General features: G+C 37.8%; 1 protein-coding gene and 1 non-coding gene across 2 annotated transcripts; one reads left to right on the top strand and one right to left on the bottom strand.

The window, feature by feature from the left end:
* Positions 1–225: 225 nt before the first annotated feature.
* Positions 226–1,580, bottom strand: LOC130590482 (uncharacterized). The gene is made up of 3 exons (XM_057392932.1): positions 1,164–1,580; positions 880–1,109; positions 226–553 (listed from the first exon to the last, which is right to left on the bottom strand). The coding sequence occupies exons 1-3, from the start codon at positions 1,578–1,580 to the stop codon at positions 226–228; spliced, it is 975 nt and encodes a 324-aa protein (XP_057248915.1).
* A 3,821-nt stretch (positions 1,581–5,401) lies between these two features.
* On the top strand, positions 5,402–5,507 carry LOC125495393 (small nucleolar RNA R71). The gene has a single exon (XR_007272030.2). It is a non-coding gene; the product is annotated as a small nucleolar RNA R71 (small nucleolar RNA).
* The last annotated feature ends 12,876 nt before the right edge of the window (positions 5,508–18,383 follow it).

Genomic DNA, 18,383 nt, shown 5'->3' with positions numbered 1-18,383 from the left:
AGAAGAGGAGGGGATGGTAGAAGAGGAGGGAATGGAAGGGGCGGCCTCACGCCTACAGTAAATTTGGGGGCCCTCAGGGACGGGACTAGTCTGAGGGGGGTGTGCCTCATCTCCAACCGGGAGAAGGTAGGTCGGGGGCTCAGCATTTGCAGAATGGGCATCCTCTATGGGTAGCTGGACTAAGGCAGGGTTGGGGAGGAGTATAGATTGTCGAGTGGCAATCATTCACCTATAATGCCTACCGGTAGGGACAATGTACCGAGCGCAGAGGAAGTGGTCAACGTCGAGGTAAGTAGCCTCAGGAACAACATTGGCCCGATTCTCAACATAGCCAAAATGACATGCTATATGGGTGACTAATCCCCCAAAAACAATAGGTACAGAGGAACGGACACTGCCGTCCTCCTCGAAGGTGGGGTAAGTCGTGGAAATCTTATGCAAATGATGCATAAAGGCATACGCAAGATCGAACTCCGTGGTCATGGTGGTGGGCCATAAATAAGTGCCAAGAGCACTGAGTTCCTCAGTCCTAGATGTGTTGGGTTCCCACCTCCTGCCAAAGAATTTCAAAAGGAAGCGAATGCTGGGATGATGAACAGACTTGATATGCAGGTGTTGGCAGTTTGGTGGTCTAACACCAGTTAGACCTTGTCAAAGGAGGCCTAGCAAAAAGGTTTCGGGTTTCTTCCTCTCCCCCCAACAGTCATACCAAATATTGAAGGGATGGAGAGTATGATGTCAACTCTCTCAGCAACAGGATCTCCAGCTTGTTAATGCTTCAATCTGTGGCCATTGACCTTGAAAGTGCCATCTTGACGGTTCCAAAGCTCCATTGAACCATAAGGAAAAATCTTATAAACCTTGAATGGACCTGACTACCGCGAACGAAGTTTACCAGGGAATAGCTTCAGACGAGAATTAAAAAGAAGAACCAAATCTCCTTCCTTGAACTCTCGTCCCACAATGCCTTTGTCATGCCATCTCTTAGCTTTCTCCTTGTACAATCTAGAGCTCTCATAAGCATCAAGACGAAGCTCATCAAGCTCAGTAAGTTGAAGGAGTCTCTTCTCACCCACCGTTTGAGAGTCGAAATTGAGGCTCTTAATAGCCTAGAATGCACGATGCTCTAACTCAACAGGGAGATGACAGGCTTTCTTATAAACAAGACGATAGGGGGTGGTCCCTATAGGGGTCTTGAATGCTGTCTTGTAAGCCCATAATGCATCATCAACTTTAGCAGCCCAATCTTTTCGTGTTCTCGCAACCGTCTTTTCCAAGATAATTTTGATCTCACGGTTGGAAACCTCCACTACTTGGCCACTAGTTTGTGGATGATATAAAAGTCTCACTCTGTGATGCACACCATACTTCTTAAGCATAGCTTCAAATTTATTTTCCAGAAAATGCTTACCTCCATCACTAATCAAAACCCGTGGAATGCCAAAACGAGGAAAGATAGTTTTCTTGAAGAATCTACTAACCACACGAGCATGAGAAGCAAGAGCCTCCACCCATTTGGAGACATAGTCCACAGCAACCAGAATATACTTGTTCCCATAAGAGGAAGGGAACGGACCCATGAAATCTACACCCCACACATCAAATATCTCCACTTCAAGAATAGTGTGAGAGGCATCTCATTCCGACGGGAAAGATTCCCGTCTTTGACAGCGTCACAGAATGCACATAATGATGAAACCTTGAAAAGTAGGCCAATAAAACACATTGAAGAATTTTCGTGTAGTTTTATTAGTACTAGCATGGCCTCCACAAGGTAAATCATGACAATGAGATATAATAGTAGATATCTCATTTCCAGGAATACACCTTCTAATCACCCCATCCGTACAAGACTTGTACGGGAAAGAATCATCCTAAAAGTACCTCATCACATCTTTTAAAAATTTCTTCTTTTGTTGCGATGAATAGTATCACTAGCCAAGTAGTTGGCTATGTCAGCGTACCATGGGATCTCTGCAGTGGCTAAAGCTAGAAGCTGCTCATCAGGAAAAGTATCATCAATTGGTAGAGCCGCATCACCTTCGACATCCATAACAATTCGAGAAAGGTGATCTGCAACAACATTCTCAGCACCCTTCTTGTCTCGAATCTCCAAGTCAAACTCTTGTAACAACAAGATCCACCGAATCAAACGGGGCTTAGCATCCTTCTTGCTCATCAAATATTTAAGAGCCGCATGATCAGTGTGAATTATCACCTTCGACCCCACCAGATAGGACCGAAATTTCTCCATCGCAGATACCACTGCTAACAATTCCTTCTCAGTTGTGGCATAGTTCATCTGGGCCGGAGTAAGAGTCTTGCTTGTATAGTAGATGGCATGAAGTTTACCATCCTCCCTCTGACCCAATACTGCTCCCACTGCATAGTCACTAGCATCGCACATAATCTCGAAAGGGAGATTCCAGTCAGGCGATTAATTATAGGAGAGAAATAAGAGCCGCTTTTAACCTGTGAAAAGCCTCAGTACAAGCATCAGTAAACACAAAGGGACATCTTTGCCTAAAAGCTCAGTTAGAGGTCGAGCAATTTTGGAAAAATCTTTTATGAAGCGGCGGTAGAATCCCGCATGACCAAGAAAACTCCTTACTCCTTTGACAGAGTTAGGAGGTGGTAAACGCTCAATGACCTCTATTTTTGCTTTGTCGACTTCAATGCCCCATGAGAAACAATATGACCCGAACGACTCCTTGTTGCACCATGAAATGACATTTTTCCCAGTTGAGAATAAATTAACTTCTTCATCTATGGAGCACCTTTTGTAAATTAGCAAGGCAAATATCAAAAGATGTTCCATAGACGGAAAGTCATCCATAAACACTTCCATAGAGTTCTCAATAAGACTGGAGAAAATTGCCATCATGCAACGCTGAAAAGTGGCAGGAGCATTACAAATCCAATGGCATCCTTCGATATGCAAAGGTGCCATAAGGACATGTAAAGTAGTCTTTTCCTGGTCACTTGGATAAATAGGAATTTGGAAAAAACCAGAGTATCCATCCAACCAACAGAAAAATGAATGTTTTGCCAATCTTTCTAACATCTGATCAATGAAGGGGACGGGAAAATGATATTTTCGGGTGGCCTTATTCAATCTTCTATAATCAATACACATGCGCCACCCTGTCACAGTTCTAGTGGGAACTTGCTCACCCTTATCATTCTTGACAACGGTCATACCTCCTTTCTTAGGGACTACTTGAACAGGGCTAACCCACTTACTATCTGAGATAGGGTAGATTATACCTGCATCAAGCAATTTAAGAACCTCTTTCTTGACTACTTCCATCATATTTGGATTAAGTCGTCGTTGAGATTCTATAGAAGAAGCATGTTCGTCCTCAAGAATGATTTTGTGCATGCAAAATGAGGGATTAATACCCTTAATATCATCAATGGTGTACCCAATGACATTCTTATATTTCCTCAAAACAACAGCAAGTTTTTCAATTTGAATGTCATCAAGCTCAGCATTAACAATAATAGGGTAGTATCATTGGGACCCAGAATATATTTCAAAGTAGAGGGAGAGGTTTTAGTCTACCTTAGGAGGCGTAGTACTCTCCTTAGTTTCCTCTGAATGCAACAACTCTTTGAGAGGCTTTTCAGATTCAATGGCTCGTGTCTCCTCTAGAAGTCTCTTGTATTCCTTAGTTTCCCAATCTTCCTCATCAGCACTACCCATCAAGACCGTTTGTAGCGAATCATCAAGTTGCAAATTGAAGGTTGTGGCTTCTATCACCTCATCTAGAGCATCCACTCTATAAACAGTTTCTCCCATAGAAGGAGAAGTCATGGAGTTTGTGAGTGTGTACTCCATCTTCTCATCACCTACTTCAAAGGTGATCTACCCTTTTCATGTCAATAATGGCTCCAGCAGTGGCCAAAAAGGGTCTCCCAAGAATGATGGGAACTTGTGCATCTTCTTTCATCTCCATGATGACAAAATCACAGGGAATAAAGAATTTACCCACTCGAAGAGGAACATCTTCAAGGATACCAAGTGGAAACTTCACTGTCCTGTCAGCTAGTTGTAGAGAGATGCGTGTGGTTTTAGTTCGCCCATGTTGAGTTGCTCGCAGATAGATAGAGGCATGAGACTAACACTAGCCCCAAGATCACACAAAGCATTCTTGATAGCAATATCTCCAAGCTTGACAGGAATAGAATAGCTGCCCGGATCTCCTAGCTTTTCTGGAAGCTTATTCTGCAAAATAGCACTACACTCAGCGTTAGTGAAACAGTGACATTCTCTTCAATTTTCCGTTTGTTAGAGAGCATGTCTTTCAAAAACTCGGTAGGAAGGCATCTCAGATATGGCATCCAAGAAAGGTATGTTGATGTGTAGCTTCTTCAAGATGTCAAGGAACTTCCCATATTTCTTTTCAAGTTTTGCCTGTGCCAATCTTTGAGGGAATGGAACAGGTGGCTTGTATGGTTCCTAGGAATGACAGTGGGTTCCTCCTTCTCAGTCTTCTTAGCTTCATCTTCCAAACCGTCTTCCTTGAACTTCCTCACTCAACTCTATAACCTCTTTGCATTTCTTTTTGCTCAGTTACCTCCTTGTAGGCTCTTGCAGTTCTTTACCGCTCCTCAATGAAATGGCATTGATTGCCCCTTAGGATTTGGTTCAGTTTGCCCAGGAAGTTGGCCTGAAGGTTTAGAGAGGTGGCTTATTTGTTGGGCAGTTGGGTCATCTGATCTCCATCAATTTATTATGAGCAGTGATTTGTTGGAGAGAATTGTTGAAGAATTCATTCTGTTTGGCTTGGTATTCAACTTGCTTTGCCTGAGAGGAAGCTAAATTCTCCATGATAGTCTCAAGGTTGGGTCGAGAGGATGATGATGAAGGTTAAATGGTGGCTTTGTTGGAAACCAGGTGGTGGGAGTAGTTGGTGTGTGGAGGTTGAGGTTGGTTATTTTTGTAGGAGAAATTTGGGTGATCTTCCAACCTGGGTTATATGTGTTTGAGTATGGGTTGTTTTGTGGCCTTGTTTTGTGTTTAGGAGGGCATTGGCTTGCTCAGTTCCCGCTCCCATGGTATTGTATTGACACTCATTAAATGATGACCTTGCACTTCACAAATCTCACAAATAGGTGCTACTGGTCCGCTACTCAACTGATCAACTTTAGCTGCCAAAACTTGCACAGTGTTAGTTAAAGTAGCAATAGCATCAACCTCATACTTACCTCCCTTTTTAGGGGGTCCACGAGACACACTCCAGTCATTCAAGTAATTGTTGGCAGCCATATCATCCAACAATTCTTCGCAGCTTCTGGAGTTTTAGCCATGAAAGTACCGCCAGATGCGGCATCAATAGAACTTCGAACTTCATGCTTCAGACCATTGTAAAAGGTTTGAATCAGTAGCCACTCAGGAATGCCATGGTGTGGACACTGCCTTTGCAAAGCCTTGTATCTCTGCCATGCTTCATAAAGAGACTCCAATTCATGTTGTTGAAAGCCAGATATCTCTTTCTGAACTTGGAAGTTCTCATAGGAGGGAAGAACTTGTAAAGAAAAGCCTTCTTCAATTCTGGCCATGTGGCAATCTTCCTCACTTCTTCTTCTTTAAACCATTCCTTTGCTTCGTCCCTGAGAGAAAAAGAAAAAGCACAATACCAAATTAATCATCAAAACTTGTTAATTTCAATGTATTGCATTTTTCTAAGAAATTAGCCAAATGATCAGTAGGACTCTCTTTGGGTGTTCCCGCATATGAGTCCTGTGAGATAAACTGGATGAACTGTGGCTTGAGCTCGAAATGTGTGGCAGCGGTTGTTGGTCGAATAATGGTGGTGGTGGTCTCATCGGGCATCGCATATTCCCGTAGAGACTTTGGTGGTGCTTCGTCCCCCATTGTTGCTTTTTGTTGTTGTTTTCTCCGTTGACCTCCTAATCTCCTTGTTGTAGCCATGATCTCGCGATCAAGAGTAATTTGATCTTGTGAACCCTTGCTACGAGTGCGCACGCATGCAACAAAAAGAATGAAAGAAAAGAGATCAAACAGCAAATAGAGTGACAGTGATCGAACAAAGACAGTTTAGCTAAATAAATCAAAGATAAACTAATCTAATACGTTAGTCCCCGGCAACGCGCCAAATATATAGGCGTGTCGCGCACCTAACAAAAGTAATTTCCTAACTAACCTCCTAACTATGTAGCAGGGCAAGTCAAGGTCGAATCCACAGGGACAAATAATATCAAATACTAGGTAACTTGACTCAAATTAACTAAACAAGTGACAAACAATGATGAAAAGGGTGTTGAATTAAGACTAATGCTAAACTAAGATAATTACTAGGAACACACAAGGTATAATCAATTAATAAAAACATCTAGAATTAAGTATCACCACTAGCATGACCAATACATGAATAATTCTCATCCCAATAAACATAATCAAGGATTCAAGAGGAGTAATGCACCATAAAACTACCAAAGATCTCTCCCGAGTACCAATGGCTACTCTAAACAAGCAATCAAACCTATTCCCACGGAATCATGCAAGAAAGAGACATTAAACATAGCATCACAATTAAATTCCTAGTAATCCTATCTACTTATTCCCATAGAGATATTCATACTATTGATTAAAATCAACAAATCCATCTAGATTCAATTCCCATTGAAAACAAGATATAAGGAATCAAACTCAAAATCATCTATCTCTAGTATGATAATGAACATAAGAACAATTCAATCAAACAAGAACAATTGATCACATAAACTTGGGATTAATGGAGGAATTCATGTATTAACCATCACTAGGGTTTAACTTAACCCTAAATTATAAGACTACTCACTCATGATTGAAATAATTAACAAAGCAAATAATAAACAAATTGAAAGACATAATAATAATGAAGGAAAGGAAGAGATTAAGAAAACTTAGTCTTTACTTGAAGAAATCAAAGTAGTAGGAATCGATGTTCAACAATGGAGTACCCTAATAACTCTCTAAAAAATAGTAGTGTATTCTCTAATAATATAAAGCATAGTTTTTAACTCTAAGAAAATAAGTATATATATTATATATATATATATATATATATATATATATATATATATATATATATATTATATATATATATATATATATATATATGTCTCATAATTCTGGCGCAACACGCGCTCAAAACAACCCAGAAATCGTTTCGCCCGACCGGCCCAGGCGGATTCCGCCCGACCGGGCGGTCGTCAGGTTCAATGATTCTTCGTCGCGCCTGACCGGGGGCCTTTCAGCAGCATTTTCATGGAATTCTTCGCCTCGCCCGACCGACCCGGGCGGATTTCGCCCGATCGGAACCCGCAAGTGAATTTCTCATGGCTTCTTAATTCTCGGATTTTGGCTAAGTAGAAATCGCCCGACCAGCCCAGGCGGATTTCAGCCGGTCGGGCGCGAGAGTACATTTCTGTTGGACTCCTTCAGCTTTTGATTTCTGGTTAACTGAAACTTGCCCGACCAGCAGGGGCAGATGTCGCCCGGTCGGGCGGTTACCAGATTTTTAGCCTAATGCGAGATTTTTGAAACGTCCCGACTTCTTGTCTCATGTTAGTGATATCAAAGATTAGGAAATGCACCAAAATATGGTTATTCCTACAATAATCAATCTGAAAACACAAACACACTACAAGACACGCATTAGTACTAAAAAGGGCTCCGAAGAGCGCAATTAACACCAATAATTCATGAGGGACGGGGTAAAATTCTATATAAAATAGACACATCAAGTACAAAGTAAGCCAAGTTGACTATTTGAGATTCATTAAAGGTGAAAATTGTTCTAGTTTATTCCTTTGAAGGAAAGAAGTTTAGTAGTTATTTGTTTTAGTAGGAGTGAAGAAGGCAATACATTATATTATGTGCTAAGAATTGTGAAATTAGTTATTTGAAGTTTTATGTAGTTGGATGATCTTTAATGTTTATGACATGAGTAAGGAAGAGAAATTATTACTTTTGTGGAACAAGTAGGAGGTCAATGGTTTATACCAGCTTGGAGGAATTATTAAGATTTAGATAAGTTATATATTTTATTTATGGATATAATCAACATCATTTTAGCAATGATATAGAGATAACCTTTGAAAGGTGACAAAATGAGGAATATTATGAGGACCTTATAGGTATATGAGATACCATATTTGAATTAAATTGGATTTAATTAAGGAATTTTCCCCTATGCTGAATCGCAAAGGAGTTATCATTGTTATAGTTAAGCAAAGAAAGTTCGAAGTAAAACCATATTTGAAACTTTAGCAGGTTCCTTTAGATCATTTTTGTTATAAAGGTGAAGTAAGATACTAGAATTCTATAAATGTATTCTAAGTTGATTTTGGAGATTATTGAATGTCAAGAGGAGTATTATTTTTTGGGAGTAGTCTTAAACTTCTGCTTGAATGATAGCGTATAATTGTTGTTTTGGCAATATGAAAGATAGAGTGATTATAAGAATTAGGTATATCACTTATTGAAATAAGTGACTCTAATAAAAGAAATATATTCTGGGAGAAATCTGGAGCTTAATAAAGGAGAAAAGGGAAGAACTAGTCAATCAAGGTAATTGACTTTGGAAAAATAGTCGTTGTTATATTATGGATTTAAGCATTGAGTTTATATTACGTGAAGGAGTTGATTTTATTGAAATGAAGATTGTATGAATTTTCAGGAAAAGATTGTTTATTTACTATCTCAAGTCCTAGTTGACTACTGTCTATTTTTGAGAGAATATTAATTATGGTACATTAACAAAAAATTTGAAGATCAATTTCGAGGAGTTTTTGTTTTGAGGACCTAAGTAAGGAAGTTTATTTTTCTTCAAGTTTTTTTTGGTGCTAGTATATATACTAACAAGTTTTGCTTGTGAATAGTGATGAATTGATTTGATTTCGATTTGTAATAAAGTAGGATCAAGGGTAATTTTTTATGATATTCATTGTGAGACATTTTTGAGGAGAAAGCAAACGTATTTTACAAACAAAAGGAAAAAGCTATTTGAATATTGTATTTTCGAGTAAAGCTTACGAAAGGTTTTATAAAGTTCTTCTATTCCCACTATATTATATTATTTTGATAATATATTAGTATTTGCTCAAATAGTTTTCCTACATAACTTGTCTTTAGTATCAGTATGTAATTCTTTATTATTTCAAGAATTTGGAAAATTTTCCTACTCAAATTGTATAAACTTTTTAGTTTGTCATAAACTATCTTTTGTACTTATTCAAATACTTTCTTTACTGTGTTGATTTATTATTGAAGGCAATTATTTCGAATACCTTGAAATAGAGGTTATATTTTTTCAAAATTTGAACGATATTTTTGAAAGTCTTATCTCTCTAGTGGTTTTATTATTACATTTCCAGCAAAGATTCTTATATTGTTGTATTACAAAGTTGGTAAATAATTTTCAATAAAGTTTTAAGCCTTAGCGAGTTACGGTGGCGTAACTTCTTTTAAGGGGAGTAGAATGCGATAGAGTTTCGCACTTTTAACTTAAAACACTATTTTTGACCTAATTTTTACTTACTTTATGAGTTATCAAGTAAGCGAACTTACTTTAATAGGAAAATTTTGGTATATGTAAATTAATTGCTATATTTTTACTTGCTTGCTGCAAGTTTCATCAAGTTTCAAGGACGGAACTTCTTTTAAGGGGGTAGTTTGTAATACTCCGTATTTTTAGTAAGTTATCATTTATATTTTTATAAAAGTTTTAATTTTTTAAAAAGGTTTTATTTACTAAAAAGGCTTATTATTTATTAGAAAGGCTTTTATAAAAAAGATTTTGGGTATTCAAAATAAATTTTAGCCCAAATGAATTTTGGACCTAACTTTCCTAAGTTTTATATTCAAGTGGTTTGTTCAAAATAAAATTAAAAATATTTTAATAACCATTGCAAAAAGGTTTGCAAAAAGAAAAAAAAATTTAAGGAAAAAGGATTTTATAAAAAGAGAAAAAAAAAAAAAGTTTTGACGGCAACTCACCGCCAGAAGCTAAGTCTATGTTTATCAAATTTGGTTACTTTGTTCCTTCTTATCTTTTGGTTAATTAAGCATCTAGACTATTTATCTTGTGGAATATTCCTCTATTTTAGCTATATGATCATAAAGATAGTGTATCCTAGCTAAAATTAATAATCTTTACTCTAAAAATATATCTTTTAGTTTCCTAATCCTATTCCGATTCTATGTGTCAACTAGTATAAATAGGGGTCTCTACCCATCATATTCTTCACACCAAATTTGAGAAATAAATCTATTTTATCAAGTTTAAACTCTCTCTTCCTCTTAGCCTACCTTATGTAGATCTGTGAATGTTGTTCTGCTTGCGTAGTATCATGTTTAGGGTTATTATTTTAGATTGAAATACATATTTATGAGTCTTGTTAAAAACTTTATGAGTTTTATATACTCATGTTATAAACGTTTTAAAATCATATTAGGTTTTAAGGTCAAGTTAATTTAGATATATACGTGTTTTAAACCAAATTTTTAGTTGCACGACATAGCCGAGTACATATAGGTGTCCAACTATGTTTGCTGGTAATTTTTACATAATGTTCTAATTTAATACTAGCCGCATGTGTTATCAACTCCCATACTCTTATATGGTTTAAAGTCTCATATAGTACATTAGCATTGGTAAGCAACATATTTTGCAACACCTACCTTTTTATGGTTATCATTAATTTCAAGAGCCAATGGTTTCTATTTATGCCTTTGGCTAAAGTTTTGTAAAAATTATTATTATTTTTAAGGAGGATTATTTCCGAAAGATTTTTATTAGATATATGATCTTTTATGATCACAGTTATAAAGAGGCCACGACTTGTTATTTATTAACAGGAACAATAGCTATGATAATTTACCCATGTATTTTTTATATAAGTCATGTGGACAAGGTAGTTCCCCTCGTAATAGACTCATTAAGGAATACTAAACTTGGGGGGTGTGAACACTTTAGGAAAGGTACCTAGGCAAGGAAAAGTAGTTTTTATCAAGGTTATATACTTTATATTATACAAGTATTATTAAGTATCCAATGAAGGTTTTTGAAATTAAATATTTCAAAATTTTAATTTAATAAAGTATTTAAATTTCCGCATATATATTTACTCAGTATTTTTACTGACACGCATTTTGTTTATTTGTTTTATGGCTTTGTCCCTGTGATGACCCTTTTGGTGAGCCGATTTTACAGGTTGATTGATGCATACTTCGTATGGGGGAGAGGAGTAATACATAGCTTAGTTTAGTAGTTATTATTTTTATATTTCCCTTTGTCATAGTTGAAACAATAATTTTTATTTATCAATAAAGAGAAGTTATTATTATTAATTCCGCTGCATTGTTAAATTAGTAGTTAGTATTTTTAGCCTTTAACGTTATCATGTTGCGGTAATACTCTCAAGTTTCTCAAGTATTTTATATTAAAATATACGCTTCAAAAAGAGAGAAATTTGGGGGTGTTAGATCAATAATGCAGTAGCTGGCCCTGCAAAGATTGACATCGATTATATGATCAATGCCAAGTGGATAACTGCCCAATCGGCCAATAAGTTTAGGTGGTACATTGCCAAGAAGGAGTTCATCTTTCTTCCCGACCGTGCCCAGACCCGCCTTGAGGCTGGTGTAGGTTCATACCTACTTCCTTTGCGGGGTCAGGAGCCTATTGCCAGATGACCTTTGAGGACCTACGATAGGCAGTTCGCGGAGGAAGCCTCTTCCTCCACTCCTGTAGACCCTATGATGGATGCCCTTACCCGCATTGAGCAGGGACAGCAGTCCCTTACCTCACAGATGGGCCGTCTTGAGCTCGGTCAGACCACCATTCAGACCCACCTGACCACCCTGGACATACGGTTGACCACCATGGAGTCCGACATGCGCCACGCACTCTACCCCATCTACCATGTGGGGAGGGTACTGTTGGCAATGCTGTTTTTGGTGCTGCAGGTACTTCTGGTAGCGGTTTTACTGCTAAGATGTCTGATGACGAGACGTGAGTCCTCTCTTTTTCCCTCTTGCTGCAATGAGATCATTCTCGAGTTCAGCTTGGGGGGAGATTTGCTGTAAGTACACCCCCTCCCTTTATTGCTTTTTAGTGTAGTGAGTTTAGTTAGTCTGTTTTTCATAGCTTAGTTTCATTGCTTTCCTAAAAAAAAATCGTATATTGCTGAAAAAATACCAAAAATACGATTTGACTAGATTGGTGTGATTGCTTCCTGTGCCCCATGATATTCTTTGAACGTGTATTTGGGCTCTTTATCTGGATAGTTGAGGACTTGAGATTGTGATGCTGGAATGTGAACTCTAAATGCCTTGACCCTCAATGAGTTTTGATGATAAAGCGCTTATCTTGACTGCATACTTGAATTGGTTAGACTGTGAGGATTCATTCTTGCCAATGGATTCATTTCTATATCCATTCTGTTTTCTTGTGTGTTAGTTCCTCATTAGCTGACTGATCTTGATTTGAAACGTACTATTGAATCTGATGACTTGTGGCAATTGTGTATAGACGCGTTCTTTTGTCTGATTCTTGAGCCTCTAAGTGATTTTTGTGATATACTATTATCCTCCTTAGCCCCGCTGAGCCTAATGACTATTTCATGTTACTAAACCTCATTACATGCCCATCGCCCTTGTTTTGATATTAATCCCAAGCCTAGCTTGGGGAAGCGTATGTCTGAGTTAGTATTTGAGATAGTTTTTATGAGTTACTTTGGATGGAGATGATTGTATTAAGGTACAAAAGTTGAGAAAAAAAAAGAATAAGCAAAGTGAAATACATGTGATTATTGGATTGGAAAAATGCAAAGAGAAAGAAAAAGAAAGATTTTAAAAATGAATAAAAAGTTAAAAACTCTTTTTTTCACAAGTGCTTGCAAAGAAAAAAATTCATCACACTGCTTCAAGGATGTGTTTATTGAAAATTTTGTGATTTATAGAATTGGGACATTGTTATTGGCTATATTCAGGTTGATACTTCTAGTGACTTGTACTCCCCTATTCTTGGTTTTTCCACCACCACTAGGGAAAAAAAAGGAAGGGTTGCGCATTCTTCAAAACGCAGCCCTTCTTTATTGTAGGGCTGCGTTTTTTAAAAAAGTGCAGCCCTACATAAAAGAAGGGCTGCGTTTTTGAAGAAAAGCGCAGCCCTTTTGAAAAAGGGCTGCGCTTTTTCTACAAGCGCAACCCTACTAAGTGAAGGGCTGCGCTTGTAAAAAAATGCAGCCCTTTATGGGCTTTTTTAAAAACAATTTTGAAAAGAATTAAGCGCGGGCTTAACATATTAAGCGGGCTCATTCTCCTCTCCCTCATTCTCTCTCCTCTCTCACGTCCTTCCTTCTCCCTCACAGATCTTCACGGCTCAATCTCTCTCCTCCCTCACGCAGCCCTTCATTCTCTCTCCTCTCCCATTTTTTTCTCTCTCTCCTCTTCTCTTCAAAAAAAAACCTTTGTCCTTTACTCCCTCACGGATCTTCACGGCTCAATCTTAACGGCTCAATCTTCAATTCGTCGTTCGTCGGGTTCGTCGTTCGTTGGGTTCGTCGTTCGTTGGGTTCGTCGTTCGTCGGGTTCCTTGTTGGGATTCTATGAGTTTTCTCCACTGGTTGATGATTCTATGAGTTGTTTTGAAGGCATTAAGTTAAACTTTTTGATTTAAGTTGTTGTTTTTTCGGCTTTCCTTGTTCAGTTGTTGTACAACAGTACAAGCTACTGATTATTACGTTAGTGTAACCCTTTCCTGGTTGGTATTTTAATCATTCTCTTCTTGTAATCTTGATTCACATAGATATTTTTCTCATTTTTTGTTCATTTTTTTCATTTTTGTTCTATTTTCGTTCCTTTTTTTTCTATTTCCGTTCTTTTGTTGGCAGGAACTTCAGATCTATAATTTCAAGGGTTTTTTTTTCATTTTTGTTTATTTTTTTCATTTTTTGTGGAACTAATTTGATGTTCTTGTTAATTAATAATTTCGTTTTGTTGAAGTATTCATTTGATCCTTTCATTAATGTTGCGGTCACAAGTAATTTCGTTTGTAAATTTCAGCTGTTCTTGGTATATTTAGGAGTAAATCAAAAAAATGTTAAAAAAAATTTAATTTTTTATTTTTTTGGTAGGGTTGCGCTTTATTTTGTGCCAAAAACGCAACCCTTCATTGTGAAGGGTTGCGTTTGAAAAGCGCAACCCTACTTAAAAAGTGAAGGGCCGCTATGGAAAGGGTTGTTGTCAAAATACGCAGCCCTACGGGCCTTTTTTAGCGTAGCCCTTCCTTAATTTTTCCACTAGTGCACATTCCCCATACATAATCCATACTACGCCCCATTACAACCCTGAAAAAGTCCTCTTGAGCTTGTGCTTAAATTGCTTATTGGATTGATGTGGAGTCAGTTTGTCAAGGTTAAAGAGTACGTTCGCTACTTGAGTCGACATCATTAGGTTGAGTGACATTATTACCTTTCTAAACACATGAGAGTTTGAGTGGGAAGGGTTATTATGGTTGGGATGGTCAGTGATCGGGCACATCTTTTACCTGCCACAAAAATGTCGAGAGGAGTGACACCCTAGTGAGAGCCTTCTCGAGATTTGTATGTCATATAAGGCAGCTACATTTGATTACTTATCTGGGAGATGGGTAAATAGAGTAATCTGAACAGTTGAACTTGAATTGTGCCTGCTTGAATGATTTATGAGCCTTATAAAAGATTTTGATCTCAGTTTTCATATATAAAGGGGTGAGGCAATCATATTCTTGTTCATGTCATGATTTTGCTTGGGGAATTTTGATGTGTTCATTATTCATCGATTATTTACTCCAATCCCCTTAGTTTTGATAGTCGATTTGGGCTCTTTTGAGCTCGTTTCTTGTGGATTTAATGTGTTTGGAGCTCTTGTCGTGTTTTGCAGGTTTTGATGCAATTAGCCACTTTTTGCCTTTATCTAAGTCGCGACACGAAAGTCCAGCAGTCACACAAGGTCCAAGGAGTATCCGGAAGACCGCACGAGCATTTCGGTTGGATTCCACGAAGAAAAAGACAAGGAAATACATTCTCCCGGGCGACCGGGCGGTGTGGCCTGACCGGGCAAACCACCAGACTTAGCTGCTGCAAAACCAAAGGAAGAAAACGTTCACGCGCCCGACCGGGCGAATCAAGAAACTTCAGTTTTCCACCCTCCACTTCGCCCCGCCAACCGGGCGACCAACGAAGAAATTCACTTACGCACCCGACCGGGCGAGCTCGTCTGGTTGACCGGGCGGATTTGGTCTTTTGTCGTAATTTCCTAATCACCGTCGCCCGACGGGGCAGTTTCTCGGGACGCGTTTTTTCGGTTTTTTTAGCCGGTTTTGTAAAAAGTATAAATAAGTTTTTAGTATTTTCGATTATACTATCTTATTTTCTACGTTTTTAGGGCTGAATACTTAGTTTTTCTCTCTCTAGTTTTATTTGAACTTTTACATTGGAAGATTATATAGATCGTTGATTTCCTTTTCATTGTTCTTCAATCATTCGGTATTCTTCTTTACTTTCTTTAGTTTAATGAATTCTTTTCCTTTGATTATGTTTATTGAGTTTATTATCATCATGAGTGAGCAGTCTATTTCTAGGGCTTAGAGTGGGAAGCCATGTTTATACCTTTTTTATTGTGGTTTGATGTTCTTCAATTATTGGATTGAATTAGAATAATTCCTATTGATTTGTTATACTTGTTTAATTCATGAAATTGCGCAATATCATGAGTTATGTTTAGCTAATAAGAATTAGAATCGGAAGATCGTATTCATTAGAGGCTTGTTACATAGGTAGATTTGATTATGTTGAGCGACCGTACTGGCATATGTTAATTTAAGAGTTGTTAATGCCTGACCTAGGATTGACGAAATACTTTATTTATTCGAACCTCAATCCAAGTGTTGTTGAACTATATTATATTGATTAAACTGGTATAAGCATGGTGGACCGATCGATTGCCCTAGGCTTTTAATTATTTGATAAATTTCCATTTTTCTGCGTTCTAGTCTATTCTAGTTTAGTTATTAATTCCTCAATTATTTTCCTCTCTTAAAGTAGTTAGATAATTGAGCATAAATCTGTAGAACTCCTCTCCCTGTGGATCGACCCGTATTTGCCAGTTTATGCTAAATAGACACCGTGCACTTGCGGTATATCTTAAACCCCATTAGACATCAATATTTTTTAGTTTCATGAGGTAACATTTGTATGAGTTTATATGACTTTATCCAGCTATTACGATATACTTACTAGCCCCCACTCTTAAGTTGAGTTGGAGTCGGCTTAAGAGTTGTATAGTCTAATAATATTTACAACGTATGCTATGAATATGAGTATGTACGCTCCTTTATTTGCGCCATAAAGATATGCTATGGCGTAGTCATTACTCTTCACATAAGCATAATTAAAACAAAGCTAATAAACACTTGTTGTGAGGTGGACTCAGTCACATTGTTGTGGTATGTTCTTGCAAGTGAGCATATCATGTTTATTGAGTAGTATGTGTCAGTTCGGACCTCTACTTATACTCAAATTAAATTTGGCCACTTTAATGCAGAGAACATTAGTTAATAGGACACATATTGAGAAATGTATGCAATTCACAATGAGACGTAATTTACGCTCACAAAGATGATATAAGAAGAAATGCTTAGCTCTGCTCCTCTAATGGGAGAAGTTATTGAGTCTGTGATCTGCCGTAGTGAAATACATAAAATCATACTCAAGCTAAAATAAAGAGCACAACTTCAAGAAATCATGAGCTTGATAATATCTCCTGTTGTGCATTTGAAGGTCTGCATGTATAGAAGACAAGTGTGCTCTGCTAAGGTTGCATGCACCATCCTCTATGAATGTCTGTGGAATTTTAGCAGCAATAATTGTATATTATGCTTCTCAGTCAACGATGGATTAATATATCATTGACCGCTAATTTTTGCTTCTCCTTAACAGCAGATCCACTAAGGTCGTAGACTGTTTACAAAGATAGTCAATTTGAGGTTTGCTTCTCTTTTAGCGGCAAATCCACTTAGGTCGCAGATCGCTAATAAAGATAGTCAATTTGAGGTTTGCTTCTCTTTTAGCGGCAGATCCACTTAGGTCGTTGACCGCTAATAAAGATAGTTAATTTGAGGTTTGCTTCTCTTTTAGCGGCAGATCCACTTAGGTCATAGACCGCTAATAAAGATAGTCAATTTTGAGGTTTGCTTCTCTTTTAGCGGCAGATCCACTTAGGTCGTAGACCGCTAATAGAGATAGTCAATTTGGGGCATGCTTCTCTCTAACGGCAGATCCACTTAGGTCATAGACCGATAAGAGAGATAGTCATGGTTGTTGTGTTACTCCTCGCTTTTCCCTGACGGTTAGTCGTTAATGCACATATCGTTAGTAGAGATTAACTAGAAACACACTAATAAAAATCTGTGAAATAATAAAAGAAATTCATCTTATTAAAATAAGTGGCTCTTCCCGACAGTGCCAGACTTCTTTTAAGCATTTTATTTGAGTATTTAGAGTGCGTTGTCAGTAGCAGCTTATTTTTCAGCTGATAGAGTAGGAAAATCAGATGTGGTCCCCTGTGACCTTGATGTAAGAGATCTACAGATTCATGAAATATGCATGTTTTCCTTTCTTACGTAAATTTGTAGATATAGCTCAAATGATGATGATCTTTCGATGATATATACCTCTGCTCAAATAAAGAGCTTCATGAGTGTGCAAATGGAAGCTTCTAAGTTCAACCTTGTTGGTGACTAACTCTTGATCTAGCAACTTCGACTTTGTTGATGGATGTCCTAAATATACTCACTTTATCATGATTTTTACCAAATAAAGAGCATTATAGCATGTGAGCTAGAATTTCTACACCAATAGTGAGGCCTGCTTATATTTGATCAGAGTGTTATGAGCAACTTATTTTTCATCTGATGGAGTGAAAAAATCCCGGTCCACTATGACCTTGACGTAAGAGATCTCCATCTTCACGAAATATCCATGTCTACCTTTTTATGTAAATGTGCAGATATGGCTCAAAAGATGACGATCATTCAATGATATGTACATCTGCTCAAATAAAGAGCTTCACAAGTGTGCAAATGGAAGCTTCTGAGTTCAGCTTTGTGTGGTGACTAGCTCTTGCAACTCTATGCGACTTTAATGCATCTCATTCTTTTTAGTAAAAGAAGTCAAGTATGCCAACTGCAGCGTGCCCATGAGTTTACTGATACATAGTCTAGCATATGGGATCTGTGAGGTGTTGTCTGCAGCAAGGTCTGGCTTGTTGGCCCTTAGTCTTAGAGTAACTTCACAGATAATCTGAGTGCATTTGCTCCTGGAGACAC

Source organism: Beta vulgaris, chromosome 2 (genome assembly GCF_026745355.1).
Source record: "Beta vulgaris subsp. vulgaris cultivar EL10 chromosome 2, EL10.2, whole genome shotgun sequence".
Classification (NCBI taxonomy): Eukaryota; Viridiplantae; Streptophyta; class Magnoliopsida; order Caryophyllales; family Amaranthaceae; genus Beta; species Beta vulgaris.
This window is presented reverse-complemented; position numbering and strand designations above follow the sequence as displayed.